Source organism: Anser anser (genome assembly GCF_964211835.1).
Source record: "Anser anser genome assembly, chromosome: 2".
Classification (NCBI taxonomy): Eukaryota; Metazoa; Chordata; class Aves; order Anseriformes; family Anatidae; genus Anser; species Anser anser.
In genome coordinates this window covers 90,474,301-90,493,306 of record NC_139721.1, presented here as the reverse complement: position 1 = coordinate 90,493,306, position 19,006 = coordinate 90,474,301, and the positions used below count along the sequence as shown (strand labels likewise).

The window sequence follows — 19,006 nt, the reverse complement described above, 5'->3', positions numbered from 1 at the left end:
GAGTTTCTATTTTTCTTTTCCTTGGCTCCTTTGCTACTTTTATTCTCAAAATTACAAAAATGATCCCAAAAGCCCTAAGCCATACAAGCACACTTCACAGCAAATTGAGAGGCATGACAACACGAAAAACTCAACTACTTGGGAAATGCTTTCTTACAACAATCTCAAAACAGATTTCAAGCCCCACCGAACAGCCTAGTCTTAGCCAGTGATGGACGCTAATTTGTGGCGAAGAGAACAGCCAGCAATCTCCAGGGCTCAGCTGCTGAGAGCCATGGCAATGCAGGTGATTCCATCGAAAAGCCCGGGCAGGGCGGACAGGTCCCAGAAGCACCAGGTTGGGAAGCACCGACTCACTTTGGCCGTGTGTCTGCAGCCACGTCGTGCCACATAGTCGTGCCCCCAGTGTCCCTCCGAGCCCAGTGCGGGCTGCTGGGCCTGTCCATCTCCCTGCGACACGAGGCAATGCAAAACCAGCCTTACAGCTGGGTGGCAGGCAGCATCATTCGGGTGACACAAGCATTATTATTTAGATCCACCCAGACTACCTGGGAGCACCAGGGTAGCAAAAGCCACCTGTGATTGGGTTCAAAGGACAGACTAGAAACCCTTTTCAGCGCTACCAGGACGGCCTGCAAAGTTAACCAGCGCCATGCAGCTGCCAGTACGTGACAGCTAAGTACATATTATACACCTACGTGCACACAAAGCATTTTGTACTTTTATCCTAGAATAAAATTTTTGCTTTGCCGCGAATAAAGGCAAGTTGCAAGCATGACTGAGAGGAAAGATACCGATCTACAAATCCAAAAAGTGGGGGGGAGGTACCATTTCTGAATAATTATGCTGTATTCACAGATATTTAAGCAACTACTTGCGACGCAGAATCAGCAAGTTGTAACAGGCTGGGATTGATACAACTGCATTCCCAGCTTGGCTCAAAGTCACTCCTGTTCTCTCTACCAGAAGTGTTGTCAGAACACCTCAAAGGAAAAAAAGGGAGACAAATATTTGCCTGATGATGCTGTGACAGGGAAGTGATTCAAAACATGCCTCCAAAGCAAAGCTTACCAAAGGACAGCAAAAGAAAGCACTCATTTGCCGTCTGCATCAAAGCTTGCAGAAGGGAGGGCAAAAGAGGCGAGAAATACAGTCTGCACTTCCCAGTATCACTTCACCAAACTGCCTGCCTGCAGTCTGCATTAAATTCAGAGCAGACCTAAATTAACATTGCCAAATACTGCATGGAGACTTCTAAGCCGTAAAAAACTCTTTAATAAGTATTAAACAAGATCCCTCTGCAGCCCCCATGCTCCTTTAAGCTTGGAGACAAAAGTTTATTAACAACAGTAAAACTAAGCAGGAATAAGGCTTTTAAAAGTGTACCAAAAACCTGGCCTGGGACATTCCGAATTGCTGTTTTCTTTCATCTTTTTGGAAATCTGTGGTTTTCAGGCACTTCCTTTAGTTATCATGGTGTAAAAGCCTTGTCAATAAATTCAGAATTGATTTTAAACTTCACAGTAAAACAAGTGTGACTAGATGGTAAGGACAACTGAAGCTGTTTTAAATTTTAGCATCAGGGAAAAAAATCAGAGAGAAAAAATTTGAGAAGGGATGTCAGAAGGTCTTATCCATAACAGCAAGCAAGGCTGAAGAAGTCCCAGGTACATCCTGCCTCCCCCAAAACCGCACCCTTTTAACAACCAAGCAAACATGTCTCAGCTACTTCCCAGAACCAGGCAGAGCCCTCATGCAGTTGCTGCCCTGTCACACTCCACTGTTGAGCAATCCCGATGGCACAGAGCAGAGAACAACTTGCTGCGTCACACTGCTCAAGGAGGAAAAAATAGACAGCCACAGGGCCACAGCAATGCTGGGGATGCTGCGCAGATGGAGCCCAGTACTTCCCCTCCCCCCCTGGCCTGCAAACAAGGAAGCTGCGCCAGATAACAAGCACATCTTCATTAAAACAGGGTCTCCACATAACCCTGACATCAGCAGTCACCAAGTAACTCGAGGGGCAAGGAAGTAAGGGTTATCGCTGCACACACAAGTTGTGCAAACTTCTGCCAGCGCTGCAGACCGCATCCTAGCAGGCCCAGCTTCAAGTGTTCAGCCCATTTCCTCTCCTGTTCCTGAACATGTGGTCCTCCTTCCTCACCAGCGGTGATCTCACACACAGCACCAGGAAAAGGTTTCTCGTCTCATTCCACGGCTCTGCTTGGAGCAGTCCAGCAGAGTAGCTGGAAACTGAAGTCCCTGTACGACTTGTGCTACTTTACAGGAATCAGCAGAAACTGCAGCAGAACATGGGGAGTTTAGGATGTTGGGCCCACACAGAAGTTGCATACCTCCTCTGCTTTACAATATCTTTCCACACAAAGCACTGGAGAGCTTGCTCTGAGGAATTACTAAAAATCACTGAGACTGTTCAGAAAACTTCAGCTAAGAGAGCAGCCTGACAAAGTCAGCACATCTATTGATGCCCTCAAGAAAGAGAAAGCAGTGCTTGTACTCTGTGTGGTATTCACCAGCTGCACCATGGTGCTACTGCTTTATAGACCTGTATTATTTTTTTTTTTTGCTGAAGCTGTGCATCGTGCAGGTGAACATCACAGATCAAAAACATGAGTGAAAGGCCCCAGTGAATGAACAGCTTATTTTTAAAAGGGAAGAAAAGAGAAAGGCAAAATGAACCCACTGACCCCGAGAGGGGACACATACTGCAGTGTGCTGGTTGCAGCATGCTGAACTAGAACAGGTTGAGCAGGTTAGATACTGGGGGGAGAAAAGGTAAAGCTGGAAGAGACATTAAAGGTGGAACGACAGCAACCACAAATGCAGTTTGAGACAGACTTTTTCCTCCTTCTCTTTGGTACTTGGCCCAGGAGTCTCTTCAGACAACATTCAACATGCGCTTATTAAAGCAGCAAGGCAAGCATTTATGACATGCATGCACAACAGGCTAAGCAAAGATTTCCCTAACATACAAACGTTCCCAGCAAACTTTCTCAGCAACCAGCATTTTCTATACAGAATTGCCCAAACTGAAGTACAGACCTAGAAGACAAACCAGAACGCCATCCGGACACGCTGCCTGTTAACCTTGAGAGCCAACATATCCACAAGACCTGCTACAATGCTGGGCTTATGGCAAAGGACTAACAGCCCCTCAACTGGCTGCAAATATCACCTGGATTTCCCAGTGCTTGCAAAGTTAAAGCTTGTATTTATTTAGTGGCTCTTCTAAGGTGAGAAGGGGAGGTAACATCCCCAAGAATATTAAACCTTTAGAGGAGGTTATGTTCCTGAAAGGGTACATATGCGGAAAGATCAAGGTCGCCGCAGCCATGTGCTCTGCGACTAGCGTCTAATCTGTCAAGTGGCTTGTGCTCATTTGAGCTGTGACACGGGTAACAAAGCAGCACTAAGCTATGCTGAATACACTCTGTTACACGGAGATTTATGTTACTGCCTGTGAGGAGGGTGGTATTACCCAGCGATGTCGGACCACCTTCCCCTTGGCACGATTCATACCCAAAACCTGAAGTGACCACTGAGGGCAGAGCGTCCCCCTCTGCCTGCAGAAAACCAAACCGTGAAAACCCACAACCTTACAAGGTACAAGCTCAGATTTAAGTATTAATTAAAGGACACACACACACACACAAAATCTGGAGCTGAAAAGCTCACGGAAGTGTTTCTTATGTTTAGGTACCGAAGAGCTGTGGAGATGCAAGTATAATGTTCCTCATTGTGTACGCTTTGGTTCTCAAGAACAATGGAGCTAATTAAGGTCAGCATATAAATCTTAACTCTGCACTTCCTTGCTTTGCTTGATTCTAATCAGATCTCAGCATTAGTGTTTTTGTGTTAACTTCCTTTGCTGTTCTTTAATGATAACTGAAGGGGGATACTGTCCAAGGCTGCAAGCAGTGCTCAACACATCTGAAATCATGGCATCTCCTTACAGCTCCAAGGGCTCACAGTGGTACTGCGACACAAGGGCTCCTTTAGGGTCACTTACAGCTGAAGATATCCATGGTGTGGTTTTTTTTTTGAGCATTCTATTTATGTAACATGTGAATTAAATAACGGTTTATGTAAAGTCTTTACAAAGATGACCAATCTACTCAGCGGCAGTGAGACAGACAAAAGTTTCTGCCTGGGACTATTAAAAATACTTTGTTCCTCCAATTCTTATCAAAGACACAGAGAAACAGACTCTTTCTGCTATACACTGATGTTGAAAAGTCCTGACCTTTTCTTTCTTTCTTTTTTTAACATGGAGGTCCCAGTCGGGTACCAAACGTTTACTCTGGACATATCTGCTGACAGGAGAGACCAAAAACATTTCTCTCCATCTGTTTCCTCACCTTTATTTACAAAATGTATTAGTGAAAACATAAGGAACATTTTTTAACCGCAAAGAAAACCAGAACAGGTATCACATCTCACTTGTCTCCTACAGCTACAGTTATCAATTACTAGAAGCAGAAATTAGCCCTTTGTGTTAGTTATCCCCGCTCAAGAATTAGGGCACTTGTATTTGCTGAAGCTTATCTTTTACTAGCACGGTGACAGTGGTTAAATCATTCCCCACATATAAGGAATGCATCTGAAAGCCTGTATAGATCCTGCTTCTTCATATTTAAGAGCACTGAAATAAAAGCTCCTCAGGAGATGATCAAAGAGGCATTTCTGTTGTGCAAGACAATAATCAATGGCCTTTTCACACACGCGAAGTGTCAGTCATTTTCAGTGTGGCAAGTTCTTTGGGTACTTGTTTTTTGTTTCAAGATCTTACGTGTTCAATCTTCCAAAGGTACCCAAAATTTGATACCAAATTTCCACTTGGCCATCTTTGCAAACCACCATAAACCAAACAATGTTGTAACAAGACAGTTCCTCTCCCCTTCTGCAACTCCCCTCCTGTTACCTCCCCCCCCCAAAAAAAAAAACAGCTCATCATGCCTTTTTAGCTATGTTCTCCCTTCAAAAATTCCCATCTTAAGCAAATGCTAGACTGCATGCATGTGCTAGACTGCAGAGATCCTATTTGTACTTCAAGGCTGGGCATTGTTACTGCACTGCACCCTACAAAGCACACACAACTTACTGGAAGCCGGCCAGTGCCATAAATAACATAGGAGAAATTCACAGGTGGAATGCAGGGAGAGGATGGATTTAGCCAGATCTCAAAGACACTCTGCGTATTGGATGTTTGAGAAGTCACAGGCAGCCTGTATGCATGCCTGCCTATAAAACACAGATCCATGTTAAAGAGAGCTGGGAAATCATTGAAGCATATGCATCTCAATCCCTCTGCCTTTATGGGGATCCAACGCTCATCATCCAAACAGTAAGTTACAGTCTTCACTAAGTGTATGCTCTTCATTTGCCAGTGAAGGTGACTGGCTAAAACAACAAAATTCACAGATTCCCCTCCAGCACATGCATTTTCTAACTTTCTCAAAAAACCTACACTCAGCAACATATACATACACATGAAGCATCGTTTAAAAAATTTGAATAGCAGAACAGTACCGTGCACTGGTAACAAAAACAGCTGTTTGTCTCTCTAAGCACGTTAAAAAAAGAAGTTTTGGAAAATTATCTAACACTGAGAATAAGACTGAGAATGAAAGTGCCTTCTTAATTAAAAGAAGAAATACCTTCTTTGATAGGACCCTTTGTAAGCATGCTTCAAAGCATAGCTTCTGCAATCCAGATCTTCCAATTTGAGTTTCAAAGACTTCTGCATGTGGTTGTTGCATGTGGTGTTTTGCATGTGCCAAAAAAAAAAATCCCCCAACTTTGAGACCTGTTCCTGAGATAGTCCATAAACAGCCTATGAGTACTTAAGTAGGATGTAACTAAAAAGCCTTTATGAAGAATTTTTCCAGGTAGAGGGCAAGGAGTGGAAGGGGAGAAAAGGTCAATACCTGTGACATTCTGGTTTCACACACAACGCTTCAGTTAGTTTGCATTATCACACTTAGAGACAGCAGCATAGCGAACACCAGCCATAGACACTACCCCTTAGTTTACCAAACTGGGGAAGTTGTGGTTGAAATACATATATTATTCCTTAACTCTTTTCAAACTTGCCACAGAGCCTTTAATAGCTACCCACTGGAAACTGGCAGGAAGGTCATTTCTCGCCTCCTGTCTGGCATTTATATTCTATTAACATTTCCAAGTTGCATGCAGAACATGTCTTTGGCAGGGAGGAAAATGTGATTTTAAAGTGATAGGTACAGACCATCCTTAGCTACAGAAATGGAAAAGGAGCTGTTGGCAAAGTCTCCTACCCCGAAGGAAACCCTTCTGGAGCAAGTGGAGGCATCACTCTTCCCACTAAAGTCTGATGCATGTTCTACTGGAATGCAGCACAGTAAGTCAAGCAAACTCTTTTCTCTACCTTAAGGTCCCTTGCTAAAGCTAACAAACCAACACCACCATCAAAACCCACAGCAGCAGACTAACTCCTCTGTCTACATTTTGGGGAGATGTAGTGGGGGAGATGTAAGAAGAGGTTTGCAACTTCCTATTTAGTGGCAGAGTCTAGACCCAAACGGGCTCCTCACTATTCATAGATAAACTCTTGAGAGAGCAACAGATGGAAAGACTTTAGTAATTGCAATCTATTGATTTTAGACACTTCTTCGGAAATACCCAGCCATTTCAGAGCCACAGAAAACTCTTATATGCACACAACTTCTTTCCATAAAGTTTATGCTCCTGCTGGAGATCTGAGAGTATTCAACTTTAATTTACTGCAACCGAGATAAAGCCATAGTGCCTGGGTCTCTAGCACAGAAGTTGAAGGATTACCATGTGCTGTGTTACAGTTTTTCTTATGTACTCATCATCACTGTTCCATTCCAGTTACAGGAATTTTGAACTCAAAATTACTATGATCTAACCCCTTCCTCTGAATTCCTACAAACCGCAACAATACAAGCTCCTCAAACCCCACATCAGTCCCGGTCCCTTATGCTACAAGGCTCGCTCCTTCTGGAACTGCTCAAAAAGAAAAAGGCAGCATTCTCTCCAGCTCTCCTCCTCCTGAGCAATTCATGTTCCTGATAAGGATCCCAGGTACGGACGGGTTTCCCAGTTATCACACCAGACTGCAACAACCCCCCTCTAACAGGAGCCTGGGCACTGATATAGAGGCAATTAGGTTGACAGCACGTTCAGAAGAATGAGAAAATTAGCTCTTCACTCTAGACACTGAGCACTCTCCAGAGACCTCTGCTCTCCCCAACTGCGACTCTCCCCACAGGAGGCTGAGGCCAGTCCTGAGCAGTCTGGCAGCTTCAGGAGAGTTTTCGGGAATGCCCTGGGCTCACAGTTCCTTGTTGAAAATCCTGGCCAAGAGTCACCCTGGTCAGAAAAGGAAGCAGGTTTTAACCTCTTTTTCTGAATGGTGCTGCACAAGAGAGCCTTCCTTCTCCACCCCTCCGTTTGCTGTGCCCATTCAACTTGACATGTTGACAAGGAGCCAAGGAGCACAACAAAAAGAAACTGGACCTTATGTGAGAGGCTCTGACTCATTTACAAATGAAGTGTTTGCTTGTATTGTGGGAGTCAGGAAGGGCAGCATCAATTTAACAGGTAAAGAGTACAAGCAACACCCCAGCACAGCTAGACTAACCCGGAGGAGAGCCAGGCAGAAAATTGTGCTCCCACTTGCCAAAAAGTTTGGGTACTGCAACTAAGTTTTGCTGTCATGCAAAAAAACCACCAAATTAGAGCTCTGGAGGTTTTTTCTCCCTTAATAAAGGGAGGGAGGAGAAAAATTACTTTCCACAGAGATGATAGGCACCCGAGAGTGTAAGAACACATTTCCTAACCCTGAAAACCAACTGGAACTTGTCTCCCTCCCTCCTCTTCTCTACCGAACGTCTAATGACCTGGCTGCTAGGAGGTAAAAAAAAATGGATCACAAATTTCATCCCCTATCGAAACAGTAATAAACACTCCTACAGTACAGCATTGCCCTTGACAAAACTATTTCATTGGGCTTTTAACCCTAAAAGGTCTTAAAAAAAAAAGTCTTGATTCAAAAAATAGCATAGGCAGTTAAGTAAGAGCCAGAACAAGGCACAAATGGAGAAAGAGAAGAGAAGAACGTATGCAGTATGTGCATACACCTTCTCCCCCCCATTCAGATCCCAGCAGACTAAATTCTCCCTGGGTCCTGCCCTGTGCACTGAGCATATTTGGTGTAAATACAGCAATACATGGGAAGACTCCTACAGGACCTCCACGAGCTATGCTGATTCTTTAGCAGAACATTCACAACTTTCTGCTAAACTCACAATTTCTCTCTCTGACCCCACATTTTGTGTTATGCTCCACAGGGACCGCAACCCTGGCTAATGGAGACACATTAGAAACCTTGTTCTTTGCTGGTTTGGGCACCTATCTGTCACTACTTAGACACTCTAGTACAAAACCAGAAAACAATAAAGGAACTGTGTGCAGGAGCAGAGAAAGATGGACTGGTGTTATCACCCAGCTGGTGCAAAAGAATAGACATGGTCTCACCACAAGCAAGACCTGCAGGTATTGCACACAAGGCAGGACCTGGCAAGCAGGTCCCTGCCCCCGGATCCTGAAGCAGAAGCAGTTTTGAATGTGATGCGAAAGGCACTCATCCACAGCACTGGCAGGCCACGGGACCTGATGCTAGGTTTGCAGTGCCTACAGAAGAATTTCTTTCAGACCATCTTAGACTAGAAATACCTGTTTCTGAAGGAAGTACCTGGTGGGCAAAATGAGCATCTTCCTTGTGAGCGTGTCATAGTACCAGATAACAAATATAATTTCACTTTGTATTTATTCTCATCTGCCTACTTGCACATTCATACTTTCCACCTCGGCATCAGGATTCACTTTTATAGTCTGTTACAGCATCAAGAAATGGTTATTCGCTGAAAAAAAAAAATTGTTTTGGTGCTGTCCTGCCAACCATTACCCTCCTTTTGCAAAACTACCCTCTGTAGGTAGGCTCAGGATCTTGCTTGTCCCAGGTCTGGGACCACTTGCTGCAGTGTCAATGAGCTTTCTGCAATATCCCACCATGCTGCTGCAATGTCGGCCTACACAAGAAGGAATTTTACAGAGCAGACAGGAACCGACACCTGTCAAAGAACTTTTAACAGGAATCTTTTCCTTGCATGAGCTCAGGTCCTTCTTAGCGTGGGCGGTAAAGACGGCGCTCCATCCTGGTAACTTCATGTAGTATCTCATTAAGAGGAAAAATTTTAAATGAACAATCTTCTCATTAGAAGGTTCTGATCTATGGTTACTTCTTTTGGGCAAGTCACTCAGCCTGGCAACTCTGATGAACTGCTTAAAGCATGGTAAGAGTTGTTATACAGGGAAACCCCAATAAGCAAAAGATATTACGTTAACATCTGATAGGCCTGGAGTAAAGTGCCACAGGAAGCCTCCTTTTCCAGTTCCTGGGAGAGGATGAGGAGATGCCTAGGGAGCAAAAAACTAAACAAAACATGCAATCCTTCAGCAAGCAGCCTGGGCTGAGGAACAAGACACAACGGCGTCCAACAACACAAGGTTCCTGGTGCTGGAATTCACCCTCTTGATGCCAACAGTGGCATCAGCTGCAACTCAGAAACTGCCCTGCCTTCCTCATGGCACATGGAGCAATGACCCAGTCTGGGAAACATGTGGCTCGCGACATCTCTGCCTCCTGGTCAGATGAGTCAGACGTGATTTATTCAATGCCCAAGGCCACTATCTCCTCTGAACATCTTTATGTCTTCCCCTTCCCATTTTACATTTCTCTCTCCAATTCTGATCAAGTACAGGTTAAACAAATACAGAGTTACAAAACCGCACACACTCTCATTTCTCCTCCATTTTTAAGTAACTGTTTAAGCTGTTCAATAAGATATAGAGAAGGTAGAGCTGCAAGCAGGTACTGCTTTCTTTGTGCAGGAGTATGTTATCTCTTCTATTGTCACTGAAATCACACCTTTCATTCCACCCTTTCCAAGCATATTGCTTGGAAAATGATTGGTAATAATCAAGGAAACGCGGTATCTTCCCTCCCACACAAAACCATGTGATGGTCCGTAACCATCGCTCTTGTCATTTTGCTTATAAGCTATGTTCCTTTCTCCCACCTGTTTTACAGTTTCTTTGTAGGTTGTAAACTCTTTGATATGGGGACTAAAACTATGTGGGAATTCACAAACTGTTAATCAGCTCTGAGGTGCTCCACCCATGCAAATAAATGAATACTGAATTGGGGGATGAGAGAGGGGAAGGAACATACATGTGATTTAACATTCAGTTTTCCCACTTTACAACTGTACATATTGCTTTATCCCTACTAAAGAAACTGTATGAAGTATGTTTGGCAACTCCGATTACAGAGAATTTCCCAGATCTACAATGCAGTAAGTTGTCTACGGTGCAAGTAAGTACTGATGCGTGTATCTAAAACCAAGATCAATTATTCTAAAGAGACATCTTCATGATGGCACTTGGATACCTCACTTCTTAACATCCTCCAATACCAAAGATGCCCCGGTACAACCACTTGCATCTGCTACACTAAAGCTAGGAAATCAGAAGCTCCTCTACAGCTTGGCTATGTATTTTTATCCTTCGAGAAAAATCCATCCCATTTGTCAAAATAATAATAATAAAACCAAAAAAACAATACTTCTGGATATCCACAACAACTCGGTACAATGTGAAGAGAGCTAGGAGACCTGTCTCAATTCTGGTGTCCTCCCACAACAAAAGCATCCTAGTAGCTGTAGAATGTGCATGTGTGTCACTCCATATTTGATACCAGAGTCCGTATTTTCTGCCCAAGTAAGGATCTTTAGTCAGCTTCAAAGTCCTTCCACAGAAACAAAACCAGCCCCCTATCTCGTAATGCTTTCCAAACTCCTGGGTCACAATCAGCACTCACCTGTGCATGTTTCCATTGGTGGTGAAGGACTGTCCACATACTGAACATTTATAAGGCCTTTCACCTGAGTGCACCAGCATGTGGCGATCAAGGGAGCTCGCTGAGCTCAGAGACTTTCCACAGATGCTGCAGGAATGGTCTGTTCCTCCAGTGTCAGTGTTATGCTAGAGAAAGCAATGATTTTTTTTCATTGAATGCCCCTTCTAAAGTGCCAGTAAAATATCAGAGAGATTTACAAACATCTTAAAAGCAGCTTTGAAAAGCCACTTAACGCAATACCTTATATCAAGGTGTGCTCCATATAAACTTCTCTTTTCCTGAGCACTCCCCCCTCAACTCCACCCTCACCATTCACTTTTAACTCCTTAATGCACCAGCACAGGTAGTTGCTTTGTGCAGCCTGAAGTGCCCACCACATTTCCCCTGGGTGTGCAGCAGAGGGGTATAGAAAGGGATCCAGCAACAACCCATCAGACAAATGGTACCTTGGGATACCTTAAGTTATGCAGTGGTTTGGGGTTGGGTGAGTGGTAAGGGGGAAAACAGAAAGAAGATGTAATTATGAACTTTATGGCAGAAGACACTTAACAATAAATACTCTTTAAAGATATTAATTTTGAAGTAACTGAGTAATAAGAAAACAGAAGGAAGCTGCTTCTGAACTCACATGCAGGCTCCTATGGCCATAAGAATGCATTACAGGGCAAAACATGGCTATTAGCTACCTGTGCTACATGTACCACTCTTTGTTACTTGCATTCAGATAATTGATTTTTTCTTCACATAGCAAAAAAAAAAACAACAACAAAAACAAAGAAATGAGAAAACAACAACAACAACAAAGCGGAGAATTAGGAAAAAAATAAGTAACAGTTACAGTACAGAACAGAAAACTGAAGTAGTATCTAGTGGAGTCACAATGATGAACCACAACCTAACAACCAAAGTACAACTTTCTGACAAAGGCCAAAGCTCCTTATAAAATACATATATATTTCAAGAGGAGCAGGAGGCAGCCTGTAGCTGACATGAAAAAAAAAAAAAAAAAAGAAAGAAAAAAAAAAAGAGTATCATATATTTGTAAAGTGTATTTTCTATTCTGCCTCCCAAAATTGCTGTACTCTGTAAAGGACAGAGAGGCTCTTCAACGCTGAGATGATTTTAAAATTGTGTCTTCCTGCTTCTTAACTTGCATGAACAGTAAAGGGAACTGTATTCAAACAGGATAACAAAACAGGACTTATGCTTCATGATGGAAGTGGTTTTCCGGATCCTTAGGATACCTTAAGCTATGCAGAACAGGACACACATCCTTGTTTGAGCCACTCGGGGGGTGGGGAGAGGAAGGAGAGGAAGGGAGGAGAATTACCCCGTTGTTGTTGTTGTTGTTGTTTTAAAGAAATACCAGGAGAGGGCTTAAATAAAAGCAAACCGATTGCAAAAAAAGTTATAATGAAGCATTTCTGATTTGTACACGGAATTGTTTTTCACCATTGCAAATGCATACTGGCAAACCAGACACAATTAATAAAGAATCAAGCTTATACTTTGTGTACCTGACGAATGTGCATAGTTAGCTGGTGCTGTGTAGTGCAAATCTTTTCACACAGAGGACAGGTATAGGAAGACTTCTCTTCTTTTGTTTCCTGTGAACAAAACAAAACAAAAAAAATCAGAAGGAATATCAATATAAAAGAACTGGAAAGCTGTTACTGCTGGGGATGGAAAAATAGAAGCCATCCTAAGTACAAAAGGCTACTGCTAACAGAACAACTTGTATGTGTGCATTTATCATCCTGATAGATCCCTCAGGGAAGTTTCAGAAACTTCTGAATTTATAAATAGGGGCCATTTCAGCTACCACAGAAGTACAGCAGCTGTTTTAACAGCACACTGATACTCAGCAGTAGCAGTTTAGGACAGGAAGTGAAGGCAATTATTGCGACCAGCTCAAACTGCCAGGAGGAATTTAGGTGAGCAGAAAGTAATTACCCAGCCTGGAAACCCGCCAGATTATGCGGGCAAACACCACTAATCTTACAAAAAGATCTTTAATAAGCACACGTCTTCAGGATTTCGGGTTTTCCACCCCATCTCAGTGGCAGGGCGCTAGCCCAGTGCCCTTTTCTCAGGGCTGTGCGTTCTGCTCCTCGTCTGACTCAGAAGGAAGAGCGGCATTTACTGAATCACCAGCACCATTTCCCCGAGCATCCTGTGTTTCTCCTGGAAGCATCCCATCCAGGCAACACTGACCAGGCCCAACCCTTCTTAAGCTTGCAAGATCTGATGAGATCATAGCGAGAAAGAGGTGACGATGCAGGAGTGTACGTGACTCAAAACGAACACATTATGAACCCGCTGTTCTCCACCCAGGTGAGAATCAGGAGTAACCATGGTCAAACCACGAGTACAAACAGTGCAGCCGACCCGGAGAGCTCAGCCTGATTTAAGTATGCCCTTGAGACACTGAGTAAAACCGCCACTCTTTCAGCCAACGATGAAATGGCACTCTCACAGGAACCAAAGGCATTTGCCTGAATTGTCCACAAGGATGACTACTGAGTAACATATGGGCATTTTCCCCATCTCACTAACAAGCCCAGATGAGGCTTCTGCACTCAAGCCTGTATGACTCAAAGCAAGAAGGTCTGCCACTGAGTTAAATCTTCGTTTTCTGTAGAAGAGTGCACATCTTTACCAGCTAGAGAGATCTACCGCCTGTTACCTCAACTTCTGGTAATGAGAGTACCAAAAACCATCTCTGCGTGACCGATGGGAAACGACAATATTTATGCTAAAAGGAAGCATTCTACTGAATCTCTTTGCTGGCCATTGTAGGTACCATTAGTAAAAAAACAAACAAACAAAAAAAAAAACACAAAAAAAAAAACCACCAAACATAAGCAGCTTTTCAGTCAGAAATGAGAGGGAGTTGAAGTTACTATCTATCCATTTCCTCTCCCTCCGAACAACTCTTATTCCCTATCGCTGTCCCAAAAGTCATCAACGGAGAAAGGACCGTTTCCAGATTGTCAGACACAAGCATTTGTGGGGAACACTGAGAATGACTGACTCAAGCCCCTGTGACAAATCCTCTGGCATTTGGGGAAGAAAGATGCTGACACAATGATAGAAAAAGCTTTTTTTTAAGTCTCAGCTTAATGAAGCAATGTTGCTTTCCACATCATTTGGGGAAAAAATTCTATAGAGAAATCTAACTAAAATCTACAGAATCTGCTAAAATCTAACATGTTTTCAAACGTAGGGTCCATGAAACTTTTCTGTTAACTTCAGTGACATGGATCATAGAATCATAGAATCATAGAATATCCCGAGTTGGAAGGGACCCATAAGGATCATCAAGTCCAACTCCTGGCACCACACAGGTCTGCCCAAAAATTCAGACCATGTGACTAAGTGCATAGTCCAATCGCTTCTTAAATTCAGACAGGCTCGGTGCCGTGACTACTTCACTGGGGAGCCTGTTCCAGTGTGCAACCACTCTTTCGGTGAAGAACCTCTTCCTGATGTCCAGCCTAAACCTCCCCTGCCTCAGCTTAACACCGTTCCCGCAAGTCCTGTCACTGGTGATAACGGAGAATAGGTCACCTGCCTCTCCACTCCCCTTCGCGAGGAAGTTGTAGACTGCGATGAGATCCCCCCTCAGCCTCCTCTTCTCCAGGCTGAACAGGCCCAGTGCCCTCAGCTGCTCCTCGCATGTCTTCTCCTCTAGGCCCTTCACCATCTTCGTTGCCCTCCTCCGGACACTCTCCAACAGTTTAACGTCCTTCTTGTACTGTGGTGCCCAGAACTGCACACAGTACTTGAGGTGAGGCCGCACCAGCGCAGAGCAGAGCGGGACAATCACTTCCCTCGACCGACTAGCAATGCTGACCGACTAGCAATGCCGACTAGCAATGGATGTGAATGAAGAGCTACTTTCTTATTTTGACTCAAGTAAACAAAACTTCAGACCTCACTTCTAGAAGTATCAGGACCACAGCAGTTAGGTTCTCCCATTCCCCTGTATTGTTTCTCTTGTGGATCTTTTTCCAAATGTTTTTCAGGGCTCTCCATCCTGAAGTTAATCACTGTAGGCCATGCACACGGGCCAAAGCCTATTGCACCATTACTCAAAAAACATTAGAAAGCAAGCAAGAAAGGCTGCCATTATGAAGTCTGAACACACCAAGAAAATTAAAATGCATTATCCCATTGGCCCACACACACATTTTTATATACAAACATATAATTCACACACATGCATTCGATCCTACTTATACAACTTCAATTTTACTATATGCAACCAGTCTGTGGAGTAATGTTCGGCTCCAACTATACTGCAACCCTGTTAAAGTTGGCTCAGGACAGAGAACAAACACACTGTGCTGCGAGGAAAATCCCTGCAGCTGTGCTGACAGTTTAGATGGTGTTTAATCCCCAGGGTATTTCTGTGAAATTATCAACCTACTACTTTATTTTGCCCCCCTTCTAAATAAGTGATACAGTTCTACACGATGCAATTAATTGTTTCAGAGCCTGCTTTCTAGACTGCCTGCTCTTTGAATCAGCAAATTAACAGAAGATAGAGTAATTAATGGTTCACCTTGAAGCAAAGATCAGAAACACACTATAGCTCCACCAGAGCTGATTAGTATTGAATCTGGGGTTTATTATTAACTAAAACCCAAACTTTCTCCAGTGGTCACACAGGGTACGTGCTGCATACCGTAACACAGCTCAAGCAAATCAAGGGTAGCTACAACAGGACTGCTGTTGACTGACTCAATCCAGATCAAAAAACATTAGCATCCCTATTGTAAAAGCACCCCTGCTCACAAGTGTAAAACATGGCACTTGGCTACTTCACTGGAGCCAGGCTGGTGAAAACACACTTCCTGAACAAAAAGCTTAAATTAGCAGCTTATTTGTTAGCTACTTTCAAGTTAGCCAACCTGGCAGGACTGCTCTGCATTCAGCTGATGGCAAATGCTTCAAGATTTGTGCATTAGGGTTTTCTCCAGCTCAAGAAACACCTTTGTCACATCTTTTCTTTTCTTCAAGAGCAAAGCAAATGAGAAGCTCAAATGGATGCAGGTTGATGTGAGAACACGTTTATTAGACTACGGGTAGACTAGAGCCAAGTCAGCATTATAAAGAGAACCACAGACTTGGGACAAAGGTTCAGGGCAAAATGTTTCACTGCCAACTCATGGGAAACAGCAGTCAGACCCAGAAAACTAGCTGACTGTTATTATCCTTGCAATTATAATAAGGGGCACATTCTGATCAGAATCGGAGATCTGTGTGCTGTTACACACTGAAACAATTCAGTGCTTTCATTCTGCTACTCTGAAAATGGAAATTCACTGTATTAGATGTTGCTAAACAGATTGATACCCACTTAATATTTCACATCACACTTCTATTTTCTCAGTAATGTAGCCATTTGCCCCTTTGGCAATAACAATCTTTCAGCCTAAAAACAAATAGGCTATTTACTATGTTTTCAATGGATTTATTTATTTTTACACTGTAAGAATCCCTCTTAATCCTGTCACATTTACTCTCGAGCTTCCTTTGATTCGATGCCCATCGAAATATCAGGTGGAATAAAGGTCACCAACGCTAATAAACTTCATGAAGCCAAACCACATGGTGTACCAGCAGACAGCTGTGTAATAGCACCGCCACTGAGACTCGTCTGAACTCCAGTGCCTTACTTCACATGATGAAATCAAGGAACCATGGCAGCCCTTAACTGGGAACACTGCAAATAAACCTCAAAGCCAGGTGCTAGACAGTACGACCCCACAAATACAGTTGCCAGTACACTGCCCAGGCTCTTCATTTAAGAATTCCCATGTTCATTTACTATTAACAGCTTTTAACTCCTTGTAAGCAAAAAAATTCAAGACAAGTCATAAGTCTGTCAACTGGGCAGCTACTCTGCAAGCTATTAATAAACTACTATAGGAACATCACATGAGTCATGCTTCTCAACCTTTCTGATCCCTGTTACATCTTGATTCATTTACAAATTTTCCGTGCTTTGCCACAAGCTTTAAAGTCAAACGAGCAACGGGATTTGGGGTATTTCTGGCTGTTCTGCAGAACCTTCATGGGCAGGGCTTGATGCAGCAGGAGAGAAACATGGGTATCAATAATCACAGCTTTAACAGTCTCCTTTCACTCCTCTAGATCAATATTGCTATCAACTGATGCCATCAACTGGTAAATGGAAGAAAAATGATAAAAACTACATATATTTTCTCCCTAAGATTTATACAAAGCATTCTGCAATAGCTCTTCATACTTTCATTAACAATGAAGTAAGGGCACCTTATAGTACAATTGTGTGAACTGAGCACCCCTATGGACGTTTCATTCCAGCACCACCTTTAACCTTAAATCACTTGGATCTTCCCCTGGAGCAATCACACACCTCATGAAGCAACCCCCAGAACAGCTGAGCCAAGCCCCACAGCCCCCTGCCAGACCACCCTGCTCCCTCTCTGAGCAAGTTCAGTTCCAGCTACTTCTTCTCTCCTAGGTTAATGGAACAAACTGATCTCCCAACAAATCAGGCAAACGCAAGAGCCTGGGTAACAGATGTGGCAGGGAAAACGTGGCAATTTTGGCTTTGCCTCTACTGCTGTCATCTGGTAGATCAGCTTGCCCACTGCATGATGTGGGAACATGTGCTCCAATGTTTTACATGTGAATCCATGGAAGTGGACACCTTCCATCCCCAGTTTTCTTAAGATAACTTATGGAGGGACATCAGAAAACATCCATATAGCGGCAATGGCAGAGGCAATGCATAACCATTGAGGGAAAAACAGACAAAATCATCAACAAAACATAATTACATTTTATCACTTCCCATGCAGCTGTTTGACTTCCCTTCGTCCCCTGTACTTGGGCTTACATACCTGATTCCTCCTGCCAATCCGATTTGGTGCAGGAGACTTGGAGGGGGATTTAACATTTTGAGAGTTCCCGCCATTTTCAGCTATCTTCCCCACATTCATTACTGCTGACATCATGGCGTCAATGGAGGACAAGTCCGCTCCGTCCAAACTGTTTGGTGAACTTGGTGATACCTTGTAACTGTTTAAGGTTTCCAGCTGCTTCTCTGGAATTAAAAACAAAAACACACATAGGAGTTGCTAGGCCATCTGAAAGAAAACCCCACAGTATTTTCAGCTGCTTGTACCTTGCACCACACTGTTTGATCTTCATGGACCATATACAATGGCCCATAATAATTGGAGTTTTTCTTGTAATAGTTTCTTATATTGGAATGTGTAGGATAAGGTGTGCATTTCTTCTCATAGAACATCCATGTTATCTTGATTTTCAGCCTTGATTGAGTATGGCACATACAGAGTGATTTACCTTAAATTCTCTTGCTATAAAATGGTATTATTTGTGGTACCTAGTGACCGCAATGAACTATTAGAGCAGTACTGATGAATGCATACTCTGGCAAACACCATCATTCAAACAAGCATGTGTTTTGAGCAGAACTGCACAATTAAGACATTACTAACACAGCATAGAATACTGGGTTCTCAGTCTAGCATAGCTTAAGCCAGCTCTGCATATGAGCAAACTAAATTAGCAAAAATCCAACCCCAAATCCCCTAAAATGCCTCTTTACTGCCACAGCTGTCATCAATGTAGAGTTGTTTTCTTTTTGGTCTACCAACTCCTATCAGTCCATGGAGTATGTTATTACATCCATGACTAATGTTGCCTTGCAGGCAAAGCTGTTCAGATTCAGACTTCTCCATCATGTTCTCTATGTAGTGCATCAAACATACAGGTAAGGCCTTCCGCTTTCCTCTTTCGGAGTTTGAAAAGCAGAATGTTTTCAAACTAAACACTCCTTTGCCTGAAAAGGAGTCTCCCAACTGAACAGGAACACCCTGTGAGTCTACTGCTTTGTCATCTCAGGTGGACAGCACAGGATCTTAATGTGTGTTGTGAGAGTCACTCTACCACCAGAGGATGGTGAGGGTGAACAAGGAGGAA

The 19,006-nt window shown here is 43.3% G+C and overlaps 1 protein-coding gene across 14 annotated transcripts in view; it reads right to left on the bottom strand.

The window, feature by feature from the left end:
- The window catches only part of RREB1 (ras responsive element binding protein 1), a 124,450-nt gene that overhangs the window by 48,694 nt on the left and 56,750 nt on the right, over positions 1-19,006 (bottom strand). For all 14 annotated transcript variants that reach the window (XM_083826181.1, XM_083826187.1, XM_083826186.1 and 11 more), the window contains 3 exons: positions 17,902-18,104; positions 12,523-12,612; positions 10,967-11,130 (listed from right to left, as the gene is read on the bottom strand). In XM_083826181.1, coding sequence (XP_083682307.1) covers positions 10,967-11,130; positions 12,523-12,612; positions 17,902-18,104 — 457 coding nt within the window. The remainder of the gene's footprint in view (positions 1-10,966; positions 11,131-12,522; positions 12,613-17,901; positions 18,105-19,006) is intronic.